A 27,698-nucleotide genomic window follows, 5' to 3' on the forward strand; every position below is an offset into this window, starting at 1 on the left:
GATATCAAAATAAGTAACATGTTAATATGGACATCGATTCAGGTGGTTGAGGTAATAACAAGATTTTCATGATGACCACTGTGGTGTCCATATTGAATGTCCAGGTACAAGCATTTTCATTTAGGACCAACTAGGCATCATAAGAGTTCTTCTGTTGTAAACCCCATGTCAATATAACTTTTCGTTGAGGGGGAGTAGCTATACCAATATTTTGAAGATGGCTGCTATATTGGCTGTCAGATTGGAACCATTTTCATTCAGGTCCCACAAGCCATCAAAAAGAAGTCTTTTAGTCAAACCCACATATTGATATGACTGCCTTGGTGGCCATATTGTATGTCCAAGCAGAACCACTTCATTCAGGACCAACTAGACTTCATACCAAGTCTTCTGGTGAAAACCTCATGTCAATGTTACTTCTGTTCAGGGGAAGGGATATGATGCATTTCAAGATCAGAGCTGCCATGGCAGACATATTAGCCATAAGACTGGCACCTTTCACTTATGACCAACTAGAGTTCTGAAGACTTTCAGTGATAACTTCATTTTGATATGACCATACAAATGAGTATTAGTAGTAATAAGTTTTTCAAGATTGCTGTGGTGGTGGCAGTACTCTTTTCATGTGTGATCAGATCTAAGGATAAATGTCTGAATGAAGCTTCAATGCAATCCTCCAAGTATTATAGGAGCTGTAGCAAAGACAAACTTGAGCCAATGAACAGATATATATTAGACATCAGAAAACAGACAGACATTAAACAGACAGATATCAGACATCGAAAAACAGACAGATGTTAGACATCAGAAAACAGATAGATATTAGACATCAGAAAACAGATATTAGACATCAGAAAACAGATAGATATTAGACATCAGAAAACAGACAGATATTAGACATCGAAAAACAGATATTAGACATCAGAAAACAGATAGATAATAGACATCAGAAAACAGACAGACATTAAACAGACAGATATTAGACATCGAAAAACAGACAGATGTTAGACATCAGAAAACAGAGATATTAGACATCAGACAACAGACAGATATTAGACATCGAAAAACAGACAGATAATAGACATCAGAAAACAGATAGATATTAGACATCAGAACACAGACAGATATTAGACATCGAAAAACAGATATTAGACATCAGAAAACAGATAGATATTAGACATCAGAAAACAGACAGACATTAAACAGACAGATGTTAGACATCAGAAAACAGATAGATATTAGACATCAGAAAACAGATATTAGACATCGAAAAACAGACAGATAATAGACATCAGAAAACAGATAGATATTAGACATCAGAAAACAGACAGATATTACACATCAGAAAACAGATAGATATTAAACATCAGAAAACAGATAGATATTAGACATCAGAACACAGACAGATGATGGATGACTAACAACAGACTATTTATTCTATAAGCTCCTCTGGTCTATAATCAGTAGTGCTAAAAATCCCCATATATTGGACCAGAGGTTTTTTGGTTGAATTTAACACCATTTTTCAGCACATGATACTATACATGGTGGTCTGTATATTCAGAAGAGCAACAGCCCAGTAAGACCCTAGGAAGAGCCACTAACACACAAAAGTTACAAACAAACTTTCTCACATACCCACAATGGTTGAGCTGAGACTTAAACAAGCAGGGACTGAGGTAAGACATGTAAGTGATATGTAAAGACGACTGCCTGAGACCACTCAGCCATCGGGGGTCTCTCTGGACCAAGAGACTTATCAACAGAATTACAAAGAAAGGAATTTTGGTAACTGTAACAACTGGAATGGCATCGGTCTACTCTTCTGCAAGATCCTACTTCTACAAATCAATCAGGCCACTGACAACCTCCTACATCTAGAAAAGGTTGGAATCACAAATGAGGGTGAGCAAAGCAAACAGCAGAACATCTGAGAACAGACCATCAAGTGGATTGCCCCAATGTATATCAGCTTCTTTGACCTTTTTAAGGCTTTTGACAATGTACACCATAACAGCCTGTGGAAGATTCTGGGATCCTATGGCAGTCCTGAGAATATGATCAAGCTGATAAAACTGCTCTATGACACTTTTATGCACAGCATCTTCCTTGACAAGTCAATATCAGACTGGTTTCTAGTGTCAATTTAAGTTTGTCCAAGCTACATCCTCACCCCAAGCTTTTTCCTTATCGCCAAATGACTGGATCATGAAAAAAGTACTAGCAGACAGATTCAGAGCAAACCAATGGACTGTTTTCCATTTGGGAGGATCTGGATTTTGGTGATGACTTGACACTGCTTTTGTCTCATGCAATGCAATGCCTGCATCAAATCCATCCTCATTTAAGAATCAGAATGTAGAAGCATCACAAAAGATGACAAGAACAGCACTGAGATGGATGGCATATGGTAAAAGGAAAAAAGTAAGACAATGATGACCTGGTGGCACATTGTGATGTCCACCCTACAAGGTTTGGGCGTGTCTTGGGGGGAGATGGCAGCGAAAGATATCAAGGTGGAGGAAGCATGTTATGGCAGTGGGAACAACAGGATTAAGGAAGTGATTCATTAATTAGTCCCACCCCCTGTCTCCTGATGGAAAGTGATTAATTAGTTCAACCACCTGTCTCCAGATGGAATGTGAGTCATTTATTAATTGCAACACCTGTTTCCAGATGGAATGTTGTTTTTCTATGGAATGTTGTTTTTCCTCTATTTTCTATCTCACTTTGTTTTGGAACTTCTTGATCAAAAATTTTAAAGCATATCAGCTTTTTGTTGCTGCCTATTGACAATACCTTTAGCTCATACATGTAACAATTAGGGCAACAAAAGTAGTTTTGTGTTAGATGGTTGACTACTTAATCACCAGTTTTATGTCTAGACAGTTGATTACTCATTCACCAGTTTCATATCTAAAAGGTTGACTAATCAATCACCAGTTTCTAAGTACAGGAGAAACATTCATAAGTTTACATTCCTACCTAAGTTTTGATTTTTGTTGGCTTAAAAAAAATCTTGCTTGTTGTCTGGAAATAGTCAAACCTGCACAGAGTTTACTTGACTTCCAAACTGAAGAACTTTACTTCTTAATTAGACTCAAATGTGAATAGGTTCTTCAAGTAGGCATAAAAAACTAATGAATGACAAGCTTACAAGTGAATGATCGTATAAAGAAATGTCAACACTTCTGTAAAGTTCTCAGGAAAATGATGCCTTTAAATATTACTCACAAGAGATTTGTGGATATTTCTTTGTTAGCAGAAATGTATTTTATCAAAAGACTTTCATTTATTTGGTAATGCATTATGAGATAAATGTGTAGCACATAAGTATTTAATTTCAAAACATGCAGAGCCTCTTTTGTTGATCACACAAAAAATTTCTTTGTGGCACAAATGCCATCATAGTATTATTTGAATGTACATATCACCTCCTGTCAATTGTGACAATCATTCAGATATGTAATACCCATTATGACTGGCTGGTTCTCATATGTTAAAAGAGTTGCACCCCTGTTTCAAGAAAGATATTCTTTTTTTTCAGTCTGTCTGATGTACCTATTATTGACAAACTCAGGCTATGTCGACAATCTGCCTTTTTGTCCATTTTCATTTATTGAAATGAGAATTATTTTCTTCTATATCTACATAATTGTTCATCTTTTACATTTTGAGCTATTTAATTTTTTTTCTTTTTAGAAAATTCATATCACAATAATTATATAATTACATGTGCTTTTTAAAATACGAGCCTAAAGTCTATTTAAAAACACGAAAAATATTATTACCCAATAATCCACACAAGAATCATTTCACTGACGCAGAATATGTCAAAAATAGTTATTAAATCAAGCAGCAAAGTAAATGATACAAGGTTTTATTGATTTTGTATTTTCCTTGTTTCCTGGTTGTACTGTTGATTACATCCTGGCATTATGTTATCAGTGCCTCAAGCTGACTTGTTCTGTATTTAGCAAGAATTCCCAAAGTGCATGCAGGTTATGCAACAATATGTTCACTATGTTGGATAGTACAAAATTTGATAGGCAAATTAACATGTGCAGTCTATCCTTCTTGATGCAATATGTCATAATGGCAGTGGGATTTTACCATTTTTGAATTCCAGTTAGCTCAGTTCTCTTCAGTGTCTCATGGTATACTGAGATCTCAGAAATCTCAATAATGGCATGGAAAATTCACAATATGTACTGATGTTATTGCATAAAATTTGTGCCGTTTCATAAAAGTGCAATTTACAAAGAAAAACTGTATTGCAAGTATGTTGATGGAACTGTGCAAAAAATAGGCATGGTTGATTTCGTCTGATTTATATTTTAACTGAAAATAAACGTATTTGCAAATTATATTTACATTTCCCTTCTCTCTTCAACTCTCTAATTTCACCTTTTCTTTTCACAAGGGAGGTCACATCTCCAAATTTTCTGACCCATGTTTGATTCCTGCTGACTTCTGCATTCTTTTAGCTTTTGTACCAATTGACCTTAAGTGAGACGAATGATGCCTCAGCCTACTGCATTACCAGTTAATATCCAACAAACAGTCAGTATTTGGCAAAGAAATTTGTTTCAATTTCAGTGATATGCTAATTAAAATGGATTCTTAGTATTTTAACAACTGTAAAATTACCAAGCTGCACAAATTATACTGCAGCAGATGTTTTTTTATTTCAAGTTCATATAGCAGTATATGTTTTATTTCAGTAAATCATTAAAATCAATTTTAAAACAGCTTGAGAACATATTTATGTAAAAGGAAGTTCACTTCAAAAGATGTTATTATATTTAGTATAATTATATCTTTATTAATTTTAAAGGACTTTTGTTTAAATTGTCTTGGAGGTAAATGAATAAAAATACACAGAAAAAGGAAAAATAGTGTTTACAAGCATACTGTTGTGCCAAAAAATGTAAGATCTACTCCGCTCATGAGACATAATTTTGATCTGTGCTGTTCTACATACTATGTGGGGAAAAAAAGATGTGGTAATTACCATCAAATGTGTGCACGTTCAGCTGATCACGGTCAGCCACAAGCCTATGTCCATCTAAATTTTGTCTGGTTCAGGAAATAAATAAGTCTAACTCTTCCATTTAGATGATCCTGATATTGACTGTCAGAATTACAAAGCCATCACATTTTCACTATTATCAATAAAAAAAATTTGTATCAACTGTTTTAAATATTTATGATAACCAATTCATTATCAAGACATTCAACTTCTCGGAGGAAAATGATGGACATAATGCCTGGAGGTATGTGTAATACACTTGTTGGTTGGTTAACAGATTAATGTTATGGACAAGTCAACTGTGTGGGAGTGGCTTGTTATTATGTATCAGTTGTTGAAATATTTACCCCAAAATATTACAATTCTAATAAAATATGAACATAATATTCCTTGTCTTACCCATGCATTCTTGCAGCCTTGGAGCCACTCATGTGGGAGGGGCTTGTAATCTCACCAAAAAGTCCACCATCTACTCGGTCATCGACTGTGGCCCGTGATGTGGTGAAATTGTAGTCCCAGATCTGGTCAATTATACGATGATCAATGCCACCACCTCGGTCAGATATTCTAAAAATATAATCAGAAGCATCAGCATTGGAGTCAAAACTAGTTTTTGATGAGCCAGAACTCATGTGTCCCTGTTTCCTACTTTAGAGTCACAGCTAGTTATGGATGAGCCAGAACTAACAATGTGTTCCCATTTTCATTGCCAGAGCAAAAACTGCAGTTTTAATAAACCAGAACCCAAAATGTCTCCGTTTCCATCAATGGAGTCAAAAGCAGCTTTTGATGAGCCAGAACTCATAATGTGTCCCTGTTTCATCTGCTACAGTCAAAACTAGTTTTAATAAACCAGAATTCACAATTTGTCCCTGTTTCCATTACTATAGTCTAAAGTAGCTTTTGATGAGCCATAATTCACAATAGGTCGCAGTTTCCATTGCTAGAGTAAAAACTAGTTTTTGATGAGCCAGCACTTACAATGTGTCCCTATTATCGTTGCTGGAGTCAATACCATGGTTTAATTAAATCAAAATTCAAAATATGTCCTTGTTTCACCACTAGAATCAAAACTAGTTTTTGAAGAGCCAGAACTCACAATGTGTCCCTGTTTCATAATCTAGAGTAAAGAATTATTTCTGACAAGGAAGAACTCACCACATGTCCCCATTTCCATTGCTAGGATCAGTACCATACAGTAATTTTAGCATGGATAGATGCCTTAAATTTTAATCGCAAGCCACCCACAAAGTTGGTTCATGGAATGTGTCAGAAGGCTTTAGTTATTCTGTGGAAACCAATTTTGAGACCCTCTGAGCTTGATCTTTGAAACCTTACATTAATAGGTGTCTTCTCTGCCTCAAATGCAAGCCATCTAAAAAAGTTCAGTCAAGGCATGTGGCACGAACATTATTAGTTTTGTAAAAAAACATTTTCCCTTCTTTCAGTCCCTGTGACTTGGTCCTTTGAAACTGATCCCAAAATAAATATAAGTTTCCTTTGTCTCAAATGTAATCCACCCATAAAGTTAGGACAAAGTAGGTGATAAACAACTGAAGATATCTTCCAGAGACCAATTTACTTCTTGGAGTTACTATGTCCCTGACATCTGACCTTGTGATTCCAAAATCAATTGATGTATTTATGATATCAAATGTAAGCTGTTTAACAGCATTGGTCAAGATATCTGGTACTCAAATATTTTATAAAAACAGTTATCCTTCTTTCAGTCACCGTGTCTTTGTCATCTGACCTTTTGAACCTGAAATTGACAGATTTCTCCCCATTCCCAAGTGCCAGTTACAAACTAAGTTTGGTAATGGTAAGGTAGTAGAGAATGTTTTCATTCTTGTGCAGATGTTAAATACTGTGGTTTCACTAATTTTCATTGGGTAACAATTTTCATGGATTTGGTAGTTGATTCCATTCATGAAATTCAAGATTTAAAGAAAAATGAGCTGCACGTGAAGAAAAAAGCCCCTTCCCGCCTTTTCTTACCGTTACATTCCAGTTGATTAACACGGCTCAGCTATTTGTCAATGATAATTCAACTTCATGACTGCAATAGCATTATCTTTTACATGCATTTATTTTATCCCATTTTGAAGAAAAAGAAAGAGTATTATAAAGCAGTTTATATTGTTTCACTGCACATGCACCTATACTGTATCCAGCAGCTGTCTTTTTCACTCACTGCCTTAAATCAACATCTGATGAGATCAGTAAGGATAGAGAGAAAACTGTAATAGCATTAAGTAATTACTCAAAAGAAAAAACAATGAAATGATGTACAAAAACTAGATTTAACACCCATTTGCATCGATCATTCACTCAGGTGAAATGCTGTCAAAAATTACTGTAAAAAAAAAATCTAATTTTATTTTCTGCAATTCTCAGCTATTTAAGTTTGGTTGTGGTCCATCTGAATGAATAATCTTCATAAAGCTGATCAATGAATAACCACCTTTAATTACATGTAGCAAAATTTCAAGATAAAACTTAAATCATCCTTAAAGCACTCGTTTTCTTAATTCAGGCATTTAAATCTAAAGGAACAAAAAGATTTTAACTCTTGCTTGAAGCACAAGTGCTAATAAAATACTATGTAAATACACTAATTACAAAACAGTACTAATAAAATACTATGTAAATATACTAATTACAAAACAGTACTAATAAAATACTATGTAAATACACTAATTACAAAACAGTACTAATAAAATACTATGTAAATATACTAATTACAAAACAGTACTAATAAAATACTATGTAAATACACTAATTACAAAACAGTACTAATAAAATACATGTACTATGTAATACACCAATTACAAACAGTACTAATAAAATACTATGTAAATAAACTAATTACAAAACAGTACTAATAAAATACTATGTAAATACACCAATTACAAACAGTATTAATAAAATACTATGTAATACACTAATTACAAAACAGTACTAATAAAAAACTATGCAAATACATTAATTACAAAACAGCACTAAAGCTCACATTTCACTGATTTTGGACAGTACCAATGAAAAAGCATCATGTCAATCAAGTCTTCTGGTCAACACAAAGTCTGTTATGAAAATAATTCTGAAATAGCAAATAACGTTTTTTTCCTTCTTTTTAAATTCTTTATTTTGGGTAATTGTATAAGTTTATCCACAAAATATATACTGATAAAAATGCAAACTTTGAAGCACATCAGTGAATTTGAGTAACTACATAAATGTCTTTATATATAAAGCCACAGAAATTGATACCCACAAAAAAAAAGAGACCACAGTAGATAACAGTTGGGTAGAGGACTGCATCATAATGTAATATGCCTTATGGCAGACATATACAAAGTGCAGAAGTTCCATGCATAAACTGCCGAAGAATGTGCGTGTGATTTGGATTTTTAACATATAGCTTTAACAATTTTACTTCATATCGCTACAATTTCTAAAGTGTGGCAGTTTATAGTGATGTCTAGCACTCTGGCATCATGCCACAGACATATAGCATCATGTCCCACCTAATCACATTATCCTGAAACCAGGCTGACCAGTCCTAACACTAACCTCTTAACACATTAACCCTGGAGGTTTTTGTCGTTTTCGTCTAAAATTTGAGTAGGAATCACATTTTGAAAGCTATTTCTGAGTACATCCTGAAACATCAACTTCCAGGTGATCTTCCAATAATATAATGCCAAGTTGTGTCAGAAACATCGTTTTTCATTGGCTATTTGGCTTGCGCATGAGCTGAAGGGTAAAAGTTGGAGTTCTTTTATTATTTTTTTTGCTTAACAGACTCATTATTTTTGTATCGAGACCACTCTTTATTCCAAATGAAAATCTTATCCTACTTTTTGCAAAGGTTCATCTGTCTGTTTGCAGTTCATACTGGTCTGCCTTAGATCTGAGACCAAAAAGTCTAAAATCCGGACACAAAATCGATTCAGACCACACGCAAATTTTGGGTTTAAAAAATCGGGTCCAAAAAATGAGGTTTTTCCCTCTGTATTTTGTAGTGCAACTAGAAATTCCAGATTATTTGGTATCATTGTAGAGCTACATCTATCTACCTTTCTATAATACCACCCAATTTAGTGTATCACATGACCCTGATGCTACAGAGCTTGGCAGTAGGCTACTACCTCCTGCCATGTAAACTCGTCACCTGGGGTTAATGTGTCATGACTATTCTAAAGGGAGATACTAGCACTGTGGACTTAAATTTCAACCAGTAATCTCTACTTTATAGCTACATTAATGCTACTACAGGCCATACAGCTATATTAATGTCACTGCATGCCATACTAAGGCCACTACAGGCCATACAGCTATATTAATGCCACTGTACAGGCCATACAACTATATTAAGGCCACTACATGATATACAGCTATATTAAGGCCACTACAAGCTGCACAACTATATTAAAGCTACTACAGGCCATACAGCTATATTAAGGCCACTCAGGCCATACTAATACCACTGTACAGGCCGTACAGCTATATTAAGGCCACTACATGATATACAGCTATATTAAGGCCACTACAGGCTGTACACATATATTAAAGCTACTACAGGCCATACAGCTATATTAACATAACTACAGGCCATACTAAGGCCACTACAGGCTGTACAACTATATTAAAGCCACTACAGGCCATACAGCTATATTAAGGCCACTACAGGCCATACAATTATATTAAAGCCACTGTAGACCATACAGCTATATTAAGACCACTACAGGATGAACAACTATATTAAAGCTACTACAGGCCATACAGCTATATGAAGGCCACACAGCTATATTAAGGTCACTACAGCCATACAGCTATAGTAAGGCCACTACAGGCTGTACAGCTATATTAAGGCTACTACAGGCCATGCAATTATATTAAAGCTACTACAGGCCATACAGCAATAGTAAAGTCACTACAGGCCATACAGTTATAGTAAGGCCACGACAGACCATACATCTATATTAAGGCCACTGCAGGCCGTACAAATATATTAAAGCCACTATAGACCATACAGCTATATTAAGGTCAATACAGGCCATACAATTATAGTAAAGCTACTACAGGCCATACAGCTATAAAAACTATATTAAGGCCACTATTGGCTATTCAGCTATATTAAGGCCACTACAGGCCGACAGCTATATTAAGGTCACTACAGGTTATACAGCTAGTATGGTTATAGTCATACCCATTGTTGGACCTAAATGTATATATCCAAATGTGAAAAAAATCTTAGGTTTTAGAATACCTTGAAATCACTTGCAAACATGTAATGCTGCATTGTGGTCAAAATAGTTGGTTTATATTTGTTACTCTTGGAAAACGTTCTCCTCATCCAATACTTTGGGCACTCAATACATATTCCAAATGAAATTAAATGGCATGTCCTGTACAAAGCACATGCAAATTATAATGCTATCAGTGACTGTGATCAAGTTTACCACCTTATAATAAAACCATGTCATAATGAAGTACACTATGCAGTCAAACCTGTTTTAACATTCACCTTTACCCAGTGGTCACATGTTCACAGGAGAATTCTATATTTTCCCCTTACAAATTTCTTTTATAAAAGTCCTGTAAGCAACAGTCACATACCTTCTGCGGTCAGTGGTCAGGCATACTGTAACCATGCAATAGTTTCTCCTTGTCTTAGGCAGTCAGTGACTGCATATTTACAGTGACTGCTCAGTCTATGTAAACTTGGTTTTTGGTTCACAAGGAAGGCATTGTTTAGATAAAGGAGTATCATAGGAATCGATGTGCCAGCATTTCTTATCTCGCTTGTACTCCAAACTCGTCGTGTTGATAGTTTAACTCGGAGTTCAAATTCAAAAGTGAGACAGTTTTGATGGTTAGGATTGAGACTCAATGTGCTGGATGGTGGTAAAAGTAGTTTTATTGCAGTAGTAATAGAAGTCACTTTTTGTGCCAGTTGTTGTTGTTGTATGGTCTAATACCATTTTTCAACACAAGATAGGCTATACATGGCAGCCAGTATAAAAGGTGGAGGAAGAACCTGGGCAAACCCCAGAAAGAACCACTGACCAACAAGAAGCTACTGGCGAGCTTTCTCACATATCCACATTGGCCGAACTCGATACACAAACCCATGCAGACAGAGGTGAGATGGCAATGATCTCTAATGGTGAGCGCTTTAGACCATGCTGGGGGGTCGGGGCAGGGCCTTTTTGTGCCAATGTAACAAGTATAATTCAATATCTTCATCTATTTGCTTGTGAATTAATGTTATCTCTGAAGAAAAAGTTCACATTGGAGAAGAGATATGAGTTACATCCCTTTTAATTAAGAGTCAGGGTTCATACAATACTTAAAACTTTTGTAAAGGCAGGTAAAGTTTCAGCTCATAGGTCACAAAGAATAGCCATATATACAGTTTCTTTTGATTTCCCATTCCTCATAGGCTTCTCAGTTATGCTGACTGTCTTTTGATCTTGGCAAGCTGAACTGGCTAATCCAGATAGTATCTTTATAAGTGTGAAAAAACTGTTTCCAAAAGTAACTTGTACAAGTGGGCCTACCAAAGCCCAATCCTGTGTTTCACAGACATATACAAGCTGTCAATCAGAAGTGAAATTTTTATTTTACCATGGTGCACAAAACAAAGATCAGTGCTTATTTTTGAGGATGGGATGATTTCATTTATAGGATGGATTAAATTGAGTAGAGTTCAGTAATGTTGTGTGAAACATAAATTTGTGAGAAAGCAGTAAGTATTTTATGATTCTGATGAATTGTGAACACAAAACAATTTTGATAAAGGAATAATAATAATAATAATAATAATAATAATAATCAGAGCATGATATTTGTTTTAATAAATGTCACAAGGTGAACCTGTGTATAGAGGTCACCTGCATATAAAGGCCAGTTTTTCATTTTCCCATGAATGGCCACTACTCAGAGGTTTAACTATATAATGTTATTGATGCATAATAAAATGGGAGCTATTACCATACCCACCTTACAAAAGGTACTGTCTTACAATGGAAGGCCCTACAGTGAGGGAATGCTTTATGTGCAAAAATTGATCCCCAAAATATATGAACTAGATTTATTTTGTTTAGTATTTGGCATAGACTGGATACTACAATAAAATTAGTACAGACAGTGCTATCACCATTAAATTTTGACCAACACCAGCCAGTTTTAAAGCCAATTCTTTTATTTAACAAAGTTGAGAACAAAACAGAAAACAATTGAAGTTAAACACTAAAGGATCCCAAAGGTTTATTGAAAATCTCTGAAACGAAAAGATTAAAGACAATGGTACGTACATATACAACATGGTGACAATTCTGTTCAGCAGACCCCTGACTATCTGAACTACAATTACAGTGCAAAAAAATATAAATAAGAAGCCGTGACAATGCTTCTGAAGTATAAAAATCAGACTATTTTTGTCATGGAGATACTTTTGTCAACATTTCTTATTGTAACCATCAAAGGAACTTCAATAGGATAATACTGTTTTTCATGAAAAGCAACCAAATCCATTGTGAGTGGAATTTTTTGTTCTTGAAGAAATTGTGAGGAACAGATAATGGGGCATATACGCTAATACAAGCAATGTTGGCAAGGTACTGACAGATAATACTCTTGTTGATTAAGGTGTGAACTGTAAGATATTTATCCTTACTTTATCAGGTTTCTAAGATGATTGCAGGTGTGTTTGTAATGATTAGACCCTAAACATTTCTTTACATCTTTCATTTTAAACTACAATTCCAAGCTTCCTGGAAAACTGCATATCTTGTTTTTAAAGGTGAGTATATTTTTTAAAACTTTTAAAATTCTGGTGGAAGAATCCTGGAGAATGATGATAAAATAATAATAATAATAACACTAATAATAATGACAAATATTGGTATCAGGAATAAATGTGAACTATATAACACGATTCTGTCCTATATTTATCAAGAAAATGGTGCAATAAAATCAGTTTTTAAAACTACCATAGTAGATTTTAAAACTATTGCAACATATTTAATTTCATAAATTGAGAAACACTGTCCAAGAAACCTTTTAACACTCCATAATCAGGACAACAGAAGTGAAGGGCAATCTGAATGTAAAATGTTATTTTCTGTTATTGATTTTAACAAGTTTAAGGAATTTCTTACTTGAATTTGAAATTATAAGCAATATTCCTGTGTTATCATAGTCATTTACTGTACGCTCCAAATCTATAATAGTTATACTCATTTTCTGTACACCCCAAACCCACAAGTCATATTTAGTATGTGCACACTTGCATCAATGTCAATTTTTTGTACACCCCAAATCTATCAATTATATTCATTTCATATACAACCTAAATCCGCAAGTTACATTCAATTTCTGTACACCCAAGATCCATAACACTTAATAAATGAAGCCTGCATTTAAGTCATTACTTGTCTAAACTAACCAAAAGTACATATTTCTTGACGTGTAGCTCATCTAAATCGTTTATCAGATTAAAGTCTTTACTGTTCATCTCTTGGATTCTTGGAGTCCTAGCTAGATTATGGTTTCAAACATGACATACTAAATTCATATTGGATTTGGAATATTTAATAACTGATCTAAATGCAAAACTTAACCCAAGTACAATGGATGTACACATCTACATGCACAGGCAACACTATATGTCCATTTTCACAGCCATTGTGAGCCAATAAAACTTGCCTGTTTCATAACAACATAAATGCACTTTAGGAAATTATCAAATATCAAGTAGAATACGATAATCCACATACAAACAATCTCAAGTAGAACATGATTATCCACACATATACAATCTCAAGTAGAACATGATAATCCACATACATACAATCTCAAGTAGAACATGATTATCCACACATATACAATCTCAAGTAGAACATGATAATCCACACATATACAATCTCATGTTGAACATGATTATCCACACATATATAATCTCAAGTAGAACATGATAATCCACACATATACAATCTCATGTAGAACATGATTATCCACACACATACAATCTCAAGTAGAACATGATAGTCCATACACATACAATCTCAAGCACAACATGATAACCCATCCATTTACAATCTCATGTAGAACATGATACTCCACACACATACAATCTGAAGTAGAACATGATAATCCACACATATACAATCTCATGTAGAACATGATAATCCACACATATACAATCTCAAGCAGAACATGATAATCCACACACAATCTCAAGAAGAACATGATTATCGACACATATACAATCTCAAGTAGAACATGATAATCCACACATATACAATCTCATGTAGAACATGATTATCCACACATATATAATCTCAAGTAGAACATGATAATTCACACATATACAATATCAAGCACAACATGATAATCCACACACATACAATCTCAAGCACAACATGATAATCCACACACATACAATCTCAAGTAGAACATGATAATCCACACATATACAATCTCAAGCAGAACATGATAATCCACACACATACCAATCTCAAGCATAACATGATAATCCACACATATACAATCTCAAGAGGGACCCCGAGTGGCCAAGTGGTCTAAAGCGCTCACCGTTCTGGATCACTGCCATCTCACCTCTGTCTGCGTGGGTTTGAGTCTCAGGCTCGGCTAGCGTGGGTATGTGAGAAAGCCTGCCAGTAGCTTCTTGTGGGTCAGTGGTTCATCCCGCGGTTTTCCAGGGTTGTTCCTCCACCAGTTATACTGGCAGCCATGTATAGCCTATCTTGTGCTGAAAAATGGCGTTAAACATTACAACAACAACAACAACAACAATCTGAAGCACAACATGATAATCCACACACATACAATCTCAAGTAGAACATGATAATCCACACATATACAATCTCAAGCACAACATGATAATCCATCCATATACAATCTCAAGTAGAACATGATAATCCACACACATACAATCTCAAGTAGAACATGATAGTCCACACACATACAATCTCATGTAGAACATGATAATCCACACACATACAATCTCAAGAACATGATAATCCACACATATATAATCTCAAGCAGAACATGATAATCCACACACACACAATCTCATGTAGAACATGATAATCCACACATATACAATCTCAAGCAGAACATGATAGTCCACACACATACAATATCAAGCACAACATGATAATCCATCCATATACAAACTCAAATATATGCAGTTTATTGTCAAAAAAATTGTCAATTTTATTAAAATTACACTTGATAAGTATAATTTTTCTTTGTGAATTCCAAGATATTTAATGTTAGAAAATATATCATACAAAATGCTGCAACTGAACTAATGCCTAGTACTTTTGCCATTTTTTCTGTCTATTTTAATTCTTTGTTTAAATATATTTTTAGCCATATTTAATGGACAATATTGACTGCAGGTGAAACATTGTTCAGTTCACTTTCTTTAATTTACACAATATCTTTTTTTATTTTATGGTTTTTTGTGAATCCTACCTTAGGGAATACTTTGTTCCACTAAACATCACAACCACATGTATATCAGGGGTAGGTAATACAATTGCTTTGACTTGTGCAAGGGTAACACTTTTAAAAACTTCATGCAGACTGCAAATTTTATAAAACAAACATTCGAGTTTCAAGTGTTAGAAATTCAAAAACAAGTATAAACAGAAACTCAATATCTGACCTTATATGTAACACAGAAATTCAAGCCTGCTGTACAAGTTGGTGTAAATCTTGCATGTCCCCATGTTATCAGTTTACACATCTGAGTAATGATGGATTTCAAATGTAACAATGGCAATATCAAATTACCCTCTACACCAATTCAGTAAAAGTTTCAAGTCCTTAGAAAACACAATTAACTACTTTAAGCAAACTATCTATGATAAAGCAAGCATTCAAATCTACCAGTACTAACAATATTGAATTTGTGTTTGCCCCAATTACCATCCATATCAAAAGAAATGCACCCTTAATTCCAATATTTTAACAACCTAAGGATTCAAATCTATAAAAAATGCAGCCTTCCAAACAACCTATGAATTCAAACCTATTGGTAATACAGCTTTCCAAAAACCTATGGATTCAAACCTATTGGTAATACAGCCTTCCTAACAAGCTGTGAATTCAAACCTATTGAAAATACAGCCTTCCAAACAACCTATGGGTTCAAACTTATTGGTAATACAGCCTTCAAAACAACATATGGATTCAAACCTATTTTTAAAATCCTTCCAAACAACCTATGGAATCAACCCTGTTGGTAATACAGCTTTACCAAAAACCTATGGATTCAAACCCACTTGTAATATCTTTCCAAACAACCTATGGATTCAAACCTATTGGTAACACAGCTTTCCAAATAACCTATGGATTCAAACTTATTGGTAACACAGCTTCCAAAACAACCAATGGATTCAAACCTATTGGCAATACAGCAGATATGGATTCAAACCTATTGCTAATACAGCCTTCCAAACAACCTATGAATTCTGACAATGGTAATACAGCCTTCAAACAGCTTATGGATTGAAACCTATTGGTAATACAGCCTTCAAACAGCTTATGGATTGAAACCTACTGGTAATGCAGCCTTCCCAACAACAAATGGATTCAAACCTATTGGTAATGCAGCCTTCCCAACAACAATTCAGACACAAAAGCTTAAATCATATACTAGGCAAATGTACCAGTACCAACTATGTTTATGTACACTTTTGAGCAAAATGTTGCAATCATCTATTATGATCACTGGTTATTAAATTTGAGACCCATCTGCCATACCTTCATGGATCAACTGTAACACATAAATCTAAATTGTTTCTGGTAACCCTTTGTACATACTCATTTTTGATAACTGGAATACAGGAATGTCTTTTACTCAAACTTGTATGCTTTTGTAAAGCATGGTACAACACCTCACAAGACCAATCCTGAAGGTTTTTTTTCCTCTTTTGACTAGCAATTTATCTTCTCTTACAAGGATTGCATGACCAAAATTCCTTGTTTGAAATAAGAACAAGCAATTGTCATTAAATTCTTTCCAGATAAAGTTCTGAAAAAAGTGACACCCAAAATGTCATCTATGTTATTAAGGTATTGTTTTTGCATAAATGTTTGGTTTTGTTTGTGGGTTTAATGCCAATTTTCAGCACATGTTAGGCTATACAAAGGCTGCCAGTATATCTGGTGCAGGAAGAATCCTGGAAAAACATTGGAAGAATCACTGACCCATGGGAAGTTAATGGCAAGCTTTCTCATATATCCATATTGCCTGAGCCGAGACTTGAAACTCTTGAAACCCATGCAGTCAGAAGTAAGATGTCAGTCTCCTAAGATCCAAATGACAAAAACCAGACTGTTCCATGAGACTGAAAGAGTGCATGACACTATGTGTTTCCTGTCAAATATCTCTCATCACTCTGTCCCACCCACATCATATTCACTTGATAATTCTTCCTACAGTGTAGTTATCAAATAATAAATCTCAAGAATTAAAATGTCCAAGTCATGGGGCTGAAAAAAAGTTCAGTCAAAAAAAGTGCCAGTACACTCAAACCTGCCTCATGGGTCACTTTTACTTAATGACAATTTTAACCACTTTTAGAAGCTCCCTACCACAACATTTTTTAACAAATCAACATTTATTTATCATTCAGATGCCCATCTCACGTCAGAGGTAAATGTTTCTCCTTCCCTTCAATTAAGGCCAGCATGACGTCATAAGAAGTCTCCTGCTCAAAACCCCATGTTAACGTGACTTTTTGTGTTGGAGGTGTAGCAATAACAAGATTATCAAGATGGCTGACATGTGAGCCATATTAGACCTCAGATCAGCACCATTTTATTTTAGGACCAACTTGGCATAATAGGAAGTCTTTTAGTGAAAACCCAATGCTTGGCTTTCCATTTAAGATGTGTAGCGATAATAAAATTTTCAAGACAGTAGCTGTGACAGCTGTAGTGGCTGTGTGGGTGGCACCATTTTCATTCTGGATCAACTAGACCATCTGGTAAATGTGTAAAGTTTCATGGCAATCATCCATGTAGTTTAGAACAGCAACAGTAACAAACCTGAGGTAACAGATGGGCAATGGATGAAACACCATCCTATAAACTTTTCTGATCTATGACCATTTGAGCTACAGAAAACAAAAAAAATAATACTTTTATGTGACCCCATATTTTGATCAGTTTTTATCAGCTATGAGCTAAAATTATATGAAATAATTCAATCTGGAATGATAACGTAAAATTTAAACATTTTAATGATATCCATGACTATAACCACATTATAAAAGGGGTAGTGGGATACTAAGGGGCTTTATAACAAGGGGCTGCTAAAATGATTCCTCTATAACTGACCTGAAATTAATCAAGGTAGGACTGGAACAAGGAACCTTGGCACTGTAATGAATAATGGATCACTTAATCCCTCTATCTTATTGCTTAAAGAGTGTGCATTATGTTTTCTTAATTCCCTTGTGGGGTTATTCAAGTCTGGGATAGAAATTTAGTTCAATAAATCAAATACATTGGAAATATGTTTAATTATTGGGCAAAAAAATCAAACTGTATTAGGTATTGTGCATAGCTGGAGTGATCAATTGTGTTTAACACTGTGCTAACCTGAACAGGAATCTGGATTATTAATGTAACTGGAAATCTGTAGATAACACCAGAATATTGTTACCAACCAATTACCAACAACTTAACTAGGCTACATTGTCATCAGTACCTGAGTAATGTTTCCAGGATGGAATAATAAAAGTCTAACACAGGTAAGAATATATTTTTCATGTATTTATTCATGGACAAAGACTCTTTAAAGAGTTGTATATTATGTTTTATTATTACTGCAAAGAAATTTACACTAAACCTGTTTAAAATTCATTCAACATTAAGCAAAGGTTTAGCTTTGATCTGTTATCATAACTTCCTAAACTACAAACTAACTGTATAACTCTCTAAACCTGAATATTATATTTACTACTTTTTTCAAACAAAATTCTGCATTAGCAAGTGATGGAAATTCTCTATCTACATGACAGAACTAAACAGCACAAATCATTAGGATACTTTACAAGAATTACTTGCCATTAATTTTCACCTTTTCATAGGCGACAGAAGTCTATAAATAAACTGTCAAGAATGTGTTTTTAACATAATTAGTATAGGAACCAGTAGAAATGTTAACTGCCTGCTGACAGTACTCCTTTAAGCTGACAGCCTTCTAATTATCATCCTGGCATATTACCACTATAATACAGACAATACTGCAGACTCCATCACAGAATGAAAGCAACCATTGTCACTTGCACTTGATGTCACTTTAAATGGCATGAGACTTTAAGTTTTCATCAATGTCACATTTTGAGTGGGTGTAAATATGTACAGTTATATGTATGTATGTATGTGTGGGGTGTGTTAAGTTAATGTCACTTATTGAGCTGGAGTAAATATGTAGTTATATGTGTGTATGTGTGTGTGTGGGGGTGGTGGGGGTGAAGTTGTCACTTATTGAGTTGGAGTAAATATGTACAGTATATGTACGTATATATGTATGTATGTATGTATGTATGTATGTATGTATGTATGTCTGTGTGTGTGTGTGTGCGTGCGTGTGTGTGATTGGAATTTTTAACTTTGCTTTAACAATTTTTCAGTCATATTGCTACGATGTCTGCAGTGTGGCAGTTTATAGTGATGTCTAGCACTTGGGTATCATGCTGCAGACATGAAGCATGATGTCCCACCCAGTCACATTATCCTGACACCAGGCCAACCAGTCCTAACACTAACCTCATAATGGTGAGCGCCAAGCGAGGCACCTGTTAGTACCATTTTTGTAAGTCTTTGGCATGACTCAGCTGGCGATCGCACACATGACCTTCCACTTCCAAAGTGAACGCTCTAGCCACTAGGGCACTGGAGCGGTGTGTGTGTGTGTGTGTATGTATGCATGTGGGGTGAAGTTAATGTCACCTATTGAGTTGGTTTAAATATATATAGTTTATATGTATGTATGTGTGTGTGTGGGTGAAGTTAATGTCACTTACTGAGTTGGACTAAATATGTACAGTTTATATGTATGTATGTGTGTGGAGGGGGGTGAAGTTAATGTCACTGAGTTCGAGTAAATATTTTGTTGTTGTTGAAGGGTTTAATGCCATTTTTCAGCACACGATAGGCTATACATGGCAGCCAGTATTAATGGTAGAGGAAGAACCTGGGAAAACCCCGGAAAGAACCACCGACCCACGAGAAGCTACTAGCAAGCTTTCTCACATACCCATATTGGCTGAATTCGAGACTTGAACCCATGCAGACAGAGGTGAGATGGCAGTGATCCATAATGAAGAGCGCTTTAGACCACTTGGCCACTCGGGGCCCCCCTGGAGTAAATATGATGTGTGTATGTGGGGGGGGGGGAGGCAGGTGGTAGGTACCTTTATAAATCTAAATGTTCTTTTCTTTGAGCATCCATGAAGTACAGAATGCAGTAGCACACAAGAAAATGTAAGATATTTATGATTCATGGTATATTTGCATACAAGTTACTGCATTACTCATTTCAGGAATGTTCAATAAGAAACCTTCACTCCTATTATTCACATATTTCAGTGTATGACGTGACATCTCTACCTTAAGTTCTAACACTGGCATATTTCAGTGTATGACGTGACATCTCTACCTTAACTTCTAACACTGGCATATTTCAGTGTATGACGTGACATCTCTACCTTAAGTTCTAACACTGGCATATTTCAGTGTATGACGTGACATCTCTACCTTAAGTTCTAACACTGGCATATTTCAGTGTATGACGTGACATCTCTACCTTAACTTCTAACACTGGCATATTTCAGTGTATGACGTGACATCTCTACCTTAAGTTCTAAAACTGGCATATTTCAGTGTATGACGTGACATCTCTACCTTAAGTTCTAAAACTGGCATATTTCAGTGTATGACGTGACATCTCTACCTTAAGTTCTAAAACTGGCATATTTCAGTGTATGACGTGACATCTCTACCTTAAGTTCTAAAACTGGCATATTTCAGTGTATGACGTGACATCTCTACCTTAAGTTCTAACACTGGCATATTTCAGTGTATGACGTGACATCTCTACCTTAAGTTCTAAAACTGGCATATTTCAGTGCATAACCTAATATTTGAATTTGTTCAAAAATCCAATTTTGAAAGGTGCACCTGTGTACCAATGTCACCAGTATGGACAGTATTATAGTCATGAGTACAGTAATACCTCGAACATTCGCGAGGTTAGGTTCCAGAACCAGTCGCGGATCAGGAGGAATCGCGAATGTTTGGTACGAGTCATTAAAAATGCTAATAAATGCTTATTTCTAGGGTTTAAACCCTAAATATGACCCAAATCATGCTCTCAAAGCACTTTAATTTCATATATAAAAGTTAGCTTAATACATTACCCTTAAAAAGAGAAATGGCTGACGTAAAAATAGAGTACAGTATCGCCTAATGGGTATTTGCCACACTAGTGCATTTACAGTACGGTACATGTATACTAATATTACCCCTATACTAATTCATTGGCTGCCGTTTTCTTTTGCACTCACAGTAAGGTAAAACCAAGTAACGAATGGGACTGTAAACTTAATGACTGACGTTTTCTTTGTCATTGTCAGGAAGGTAAACTAGGTAAACTTCATATGTCATAGAAGTCATATAACGAAGGTACAATTCAATAAAATAAAGAAAACATGTACGTAGAGGGTACCAATGAAAATTTCGTGAATCCATGAATTCGCGAATCCAGAAACGTGAATGCACGAGGTATTACTGTACTGTATCATGGAAATGGGAAAGGCAATCGACTGCTATTTCCTCTGCATGATAATGTGTTGAAAGAGCCATTAAAAACCAACAAACAATGATACATTTATGCAAATGTTTTTATTTTTTTTCATATCCAGAGAGTATTTCCGATCAACAATCAGGTCTTACAAAATTTATGTATATGACTACAGAACTGACTACAGTGTATCATTTTGCACAATATATTACCAAAAAACAAACTGAATTATTAAATCAATATTACCATAATAACTAAGTTAGCAAGAGGTAAATAAACAGCCAAGTGTGAGGTTGCAAAGGAATTATAGGTGTTTAACAATGAACTCCAGTTATGAATTTTGATAAGTTCCTGGTCAATTAATTATAGATTCCTATCATTAGGATACAGACTGATCAGTCGTTACCTGTGTACAGTATAATGTAAAATGATCGTGTGTGTGTGTGTGTGTGTTTGATTTGGATTTTTAACGTAGCTTTAAAAAATTTTCAGTCATATCGCTAAGATGTCTGCAGTGTGACAGTTTATAGTGACGTCTAGCACTGGGGCATCATGCTGCAGACATGTAGCATCATGTCTCACCCAGTCACATTATCCTGACACCAGGCCGAACTGTCCTAACACTAACCTCTTAATGCAGAGTGCCAAGTGATGGAGCTGTTAGTACCATTTTTGTAAGTCTTTGGTATCACTTGGCCGGGGATCGAACCCACGACCTCCTGCTTCCGTAAACTGATTTTGAATGGACCAATCACCAACATTCTAGTGAATGAAATGATGCAATTCAAAGTACCTGTTACGAGAGAAAATTATTGTCTTGTTTTTAAAAAATTCGCCAACAAGATCTGGATAGGGATCAATTCTTTGAATATGATATAATACAGTTTAACAGATAATTAATTCTGATGAGCAGTAAAGAAACTGAAATAAAAACATCTGTAAATGTTTAAAGAAAAACTTTGAAATTTTACTTTTGTCTTCAAAACACATGCACATAGAACCTCTGCAAGTTGTACATATTTACATATCTTGTTAGCTTTTTTGAGAGCCACGTATATTTAAAACCATATTTAATCATGTTTTGACATAAACAGTACTGTAATTCTCAATGACCTTGTAATAAAAGAAGGTCCATAATACTAACTACATCGTGACCTATTATTGAGTACAATCAGTAAATGGATAAACCAGGAAAGTCTAGGTAGTAGTACATGGAGAATGAGGACTACTGTAGTTATTCACTTGTATTTTCCAAACGTAAACTGCACACTCTCAAATCTGCTTTTGCATTATGTGCCAGCAGGTCATGGTCTATGCAGTTTTGTAAGGAGTAATCAGTAGAACAAACTGCATAGACCCAGATCTGCCAGAATATTCTGCAAAGGCAGATCTGTGTCCATGCAGTTTGCCATAGGACTCCAATTATAAGATGAGCATATATGGTAGCAACTTGCCATAATAGAGAAAGTTTAATGCATCATTTATCAAACATTATCAATGCAAGTACACAAGAGTAGTGAAATAAAATGCTGGTGAGAAACACTAGCCTTTATGGAGGGAAATAAACAATTCTATCCACTCAAATAGGTAACGTGTATTGATTTTGAGAGTGAAGGGTGAAATGTCAGCTGATATTTGTTGTGCAATGAAGTAGAGCATGGTTTCTGATTTAATGGGTAATGTTACGATTTGAATGCAGTCGGTGCCAGGATTACAAGCAAGTCAAATAGTTCTCATCTTCAGTTCTTAAACATATTTGTGATTTCCAGGCACACTGCAGAATCATGCTGATACATTCTGTAGCACTGATCATAGATTCTGTGGTTAACTCTTAAATGCAGCATTAGAAGAACCCTAGCTAACTGCAACATGGACCATTAAAATTGCCAAAACTTTGAGAAAATTCATATGACGTAGGAAGGAGGGCCATCTGTGGAATGAATTTAATACAATACAGATCGCATGGATTATAAGATTTAAGGTACATGAACAAACAACTTTTATGATTACATATAGAAAAGACAGGTATTGACCTATTTTACTCACAACTAATTACTATGTCTACATCCTGTCAATTGATACAGCAATGATCAATGCATTGTCTGTAAAGATACTTGCTCCGGTTGCATTTAAAAATGTCAGATCAAATCTGTCAGATGGTTTGTACAGCATAATACACTGTATGTACATTTTATCTAGTATATGTCAATTGGTGATAATTCTGAGGCACTACAAACCTGCTTGGATAATTTAAGATTGAATAGATTCTCTGTGTTCTTCTAAATGGAGTATATACAAGCCAATGCAAATATCTTTCACACCCCTCTGACTTGGAAAAATTCAAAACCTTTCTTATAACTGGAGTATTCATGAGCACTGCTGAGATATTGTGATGGTACTTGTGTGCTAACAGCTGATCAAGATATTTTCTTTTGAAAAGAGTTTCTTTTTTATTTCAGAGAAAAACAGATAGATCTGTATGGGTAGTGTGCGTAGAGAGCCTACATGATTAGTTTTGGCTATAGATTGAGGCCAGTTACCAAGGCCAATTAATCTGACGTGAAAATGATTTTTGCACCATAAGTACACAACACAATCAAGTAGTTCATGACAGCGTTTGAACAAAAATCACCAGTGACAGCAAAATTTAAAATAGGCAAAAGGATCCATTATAACACTGTGATTTGTTTCAGAAATAATTCATCTAATATATGGATCACATATCTGCAACACTTTAACAGTGACGTGACAAGAAATAGTTTCTTTAGATTCATATTTGCTGAAAATGACACTGGGTCGAATAAATTCCAGCAAGATTCAAATTGTTATGTGACGAAAAATTTGATCTTAGTTTGTGTCTCAAAAAATTCATTAACTGTATGGAATAAATTCCAGCAAGATTCAAAGTGTTATGTGACGAAAAATTTGATCTTAGTTTGTGTCTCAAAAAATTCATTAACTGTATGGAATAAATTCCAGCAAGATTCAAAGTGTTATGTGACAAAAAATTTGATCTTAGTTTGTGTCTCAAAAAATTTATTAACTGTATGCAATAAATGCCAGCAAGATTTATTGCAAATGGGAAAAATTATTTTATTCCACTTCATGAGCTTGTTTTTATTCTTTTTCAAAGAACTCACCCACTGTTTGGAATAAATGCTCAATGTGATTTGGAAAGAAATACTTTATTTGCGTTTATAAAAAGTCCACAGTAAATCTACCATGAAGTTGACTAAAAATAGTAACAAAATGGCCACTGATGTTCGATTTTCATTGAAACGAGAGAAAACTCTGATGCCTCAGGATTTTCATCTTCACAAACCAAAATTTATGACAGCAGAAAATGCAGCTTATAATATAAATGAGGATGTGGAAAGAGAAAGTGAATACATGGTGGAAAAAAATGAGGAACGTGTCACAGAGGAAGTCAACAGGTGTATGAAAAGTGATACAGAAGTTACTGAAAATGACGATTTAATGCTAAATAAAACTGATGACCTTAAGGAACAAAATGAAGACTTCAAGGAGGAAGATCAGCAGCCTGACCGAAAATACAACACAACACCAACAGATTTTAGTCCTGATTCACAGCCTGTGAATGTTATCAATGATGATTCAAAGTCAATAGATGATAAAATGAGAAACAGACGTGAGTATGACAGATATACCACTTACACAGAACAGGGACCTAATGCATTGTTTGAACTTAAAAGCATGTCACAGCATGTGTCAATAGATGACAGCATTCAGAATCTGTTTGATAACAAGAGTGGAAGCTTTCATTCAAACCAGGCAGGCAATATTATAACTCCAAGAGACTTGAATTTCCACGACTTGATGGAACCTCTGGAAGGACTAGCATCACCACGTCATGTGACACATGATACAATTCTGGAGCGCAAATATCCTGTGCTGCCCTCTATTGGGCAAAAAGCACCCACAATAGATGGAACTGATTCTCAATCACTTAGAAGCTCTACACTCAATCAACTGGACTATACACGTGACAAAATAGAACAAGATGCAGACTTTTTCGCGGATTACCGACTCAGTACAAGTGTTGTAAAAGTTACACCACGGCAAAACCCCCTACCCCCAATTAAATCTAGTAATACCTCCAGTCCAAGACAATAAGGCAACTGAGTGTCTATGAAAAAGCACTCTACAAGAACTACATTTTTGCTAGCTAAGTGGATTTTAATTTATTTATATTTATGACATGTTTCATGAATCTTAGAAAAAGGTTCTTGGTTAATATGCACATGTGATAATAGCATTGCCTTATTTTAACAAATGTTTTTTACTATAGACCTGTATAAAATAATTTTCCAATTTCCACTGTCTTGTATTGGAAGGATGGAGAGAAAGAGTGTGTATGGGAAAAAAAAGTATGCAAGCATGGAAGTGCACCAGCGCAAGACAATGTATATTATAGAAACTATGCATGCTCAATGCCCCCCCCCCTTTTTTATTACAGATATAACAAAGTATAAATGATTAAAAAATGTTGGTTTCTTAAAGTTATTCCATGACCTGGACTTTTTCCTGAAAGAGTGAATTTTATTATTTTGTCTGAATATTGTTTACAAGAATGAAAAATCATGAGGGCTGATCTGAAAGATGTCTAATTCTGACCTTAAATCTTCCAATATTTTCTTTTATTCATTAAAGAATAATGCATAGATTATAATTTTAAAAAATTTATAAAAAAGAACTACTACTATGCAGTGTTATATTTTGACCTAAGCTGGACCAATCTTAAATCTAGCTGTAATTTTTAGACAAAACACAGACTTAGGTGCTGGCCATTTCGAACTTACAGCACAGGAGTCTGACATTTTATCAATAAAGTACACCGAAATCTCTGACAACTTGAAATCACCTTATCGGTAATTATTGGTAATATAAATGAATTATGTTCATTTATATTACCAATAAGGTGACTTCATGTTGTCGGAGATTTCGCCGTACTTTATTGATAAAACGTCAGACTCCTGTGCTTACAGCCAGCATTGTAGCCTGAAATTATAAAATTGGTCGATTTTTGCAACATTGTTGCATGTTTGTCATATTGTTTCAGATAATTATTTTTCATTGCTCACTTGACACTTCAAAAGATAATGAAAAGACTAACGCTTATCCAAACAACCTTGTACTGTGCAGAGAAATCTTGGATTACACAAGTTAAGCTGGAGAATAGTATGTCTGAAAATGCAATGTGTACTTTGTGTAACTAGCAATAAAGAAATACATGTACAATAAGATTCTAAAAACTACCTTCTACATTCTTCATTGTTATTAATATAAACAGGTTTATGGGAATTTTACAAGGTAACTCAAGTACAATGGGTTGAGATCATGATAATAGGAGGTTCTTTACTGAAATATTTAACCAAGTGTATCAAGGACTCTAGGCTAGTGAAGATCATGACAATAGTAGGTTCTTTATTTAATTATTTAACCATGTGTATCAAGGACACATTGCTAGTGAAGATCATGACAATAGTAGGTTCTTTACTGAAATATTTAACCATGTGTATCAAGGACACATGGCTAGTGAAGATTATGACAATAGTAGGTTCTTTATTTAATTATTTAACCACGTGTATCAAGGACACATGGCTAGTGAAGATTATGACAATAGTAGGTTCTTTATTTAATTATTTAACCATGTGTATCAAGGACACATTGCTAGTGAAGATCATGACAATAGTAGGTTATTTATTGAATTATTTAACCATGTGTATCAAGGACACATGGCTAGTGAAGATTATGACAATAGTAGGTTCTTTATTTAATTATTTAACC

General features: G+C 34.8%; 2 protein-coding genes across 3 annotated transcripts in view; one reads left to right on the forward strand and one right to left on the reverse strand.

Annotated features, from left to right (window-relative positions):
- LOC149777435 (branched-chain alpha-ketoacid dehydrogenase kinase-like) overlaps positions 1 to 27,698 on the reverse strand; it is a 156,333-nt gene that overhangs the window by 22,863 nt on the left and 105,772 nt on the right. The window contains exon 9 of the mRNA XM_089942068.1: positions 5,432 to 5,599. Coding sequence (XP_089798194.1) covers positions 5,432 to 5,599 — 168 coding nt within the window. The remainder of the gene's footprint in view (positions 1 to 5,431; positions 5,600 to 27,698) is intronic.
- LOC149777436 (uncharacterized) lies at positions 12,556 to 27,171 on the forward strand. 2 transcript variants are annotated; one of them, XM_089942065.1, is made up of 2 exons: positions 12,556 to 12,842; positions 24,350 to 27,171. In XM_089942065.1, the coding sequence occupies exon 2, from the start codon at positions 25,113 to 25,115 to the stop codon at positions 26,022 to 26,024; it is 912 nt and encodes a 303-aa protein (XP_089798191.1). In that variant the 5' UTR covers positions 12,556 to 12,842; positions 24,350 to 25,112; the 3' UTR covers positions 26,025 to 27,171. The 2 variants fall into 2 exon arrangements, with proteins under 2 accessions (XP_089798191.1, XP_089798192.1); XM_089942066.1 differs by lacking the exon at positions 12,556 to 12,842 and adding an exon at positions 23,447 to 23,871.

Source organism: Sinohyriopsis cumingii, chromosome 18 (assembly GCF_028554795.1).
Source record: "Sinohyriopsis cumingii isolate HCF-2022 chromosome 18, ASM2855479v2, whole genome shotgun sequence".
Classification (NCBI taxonomy): Eukaryota; Metazoa; Mollusca; class Bivalvia; order Unionida; family Unionidae; genus Sinohyriopsis; species Sinohyriopsis cumingii.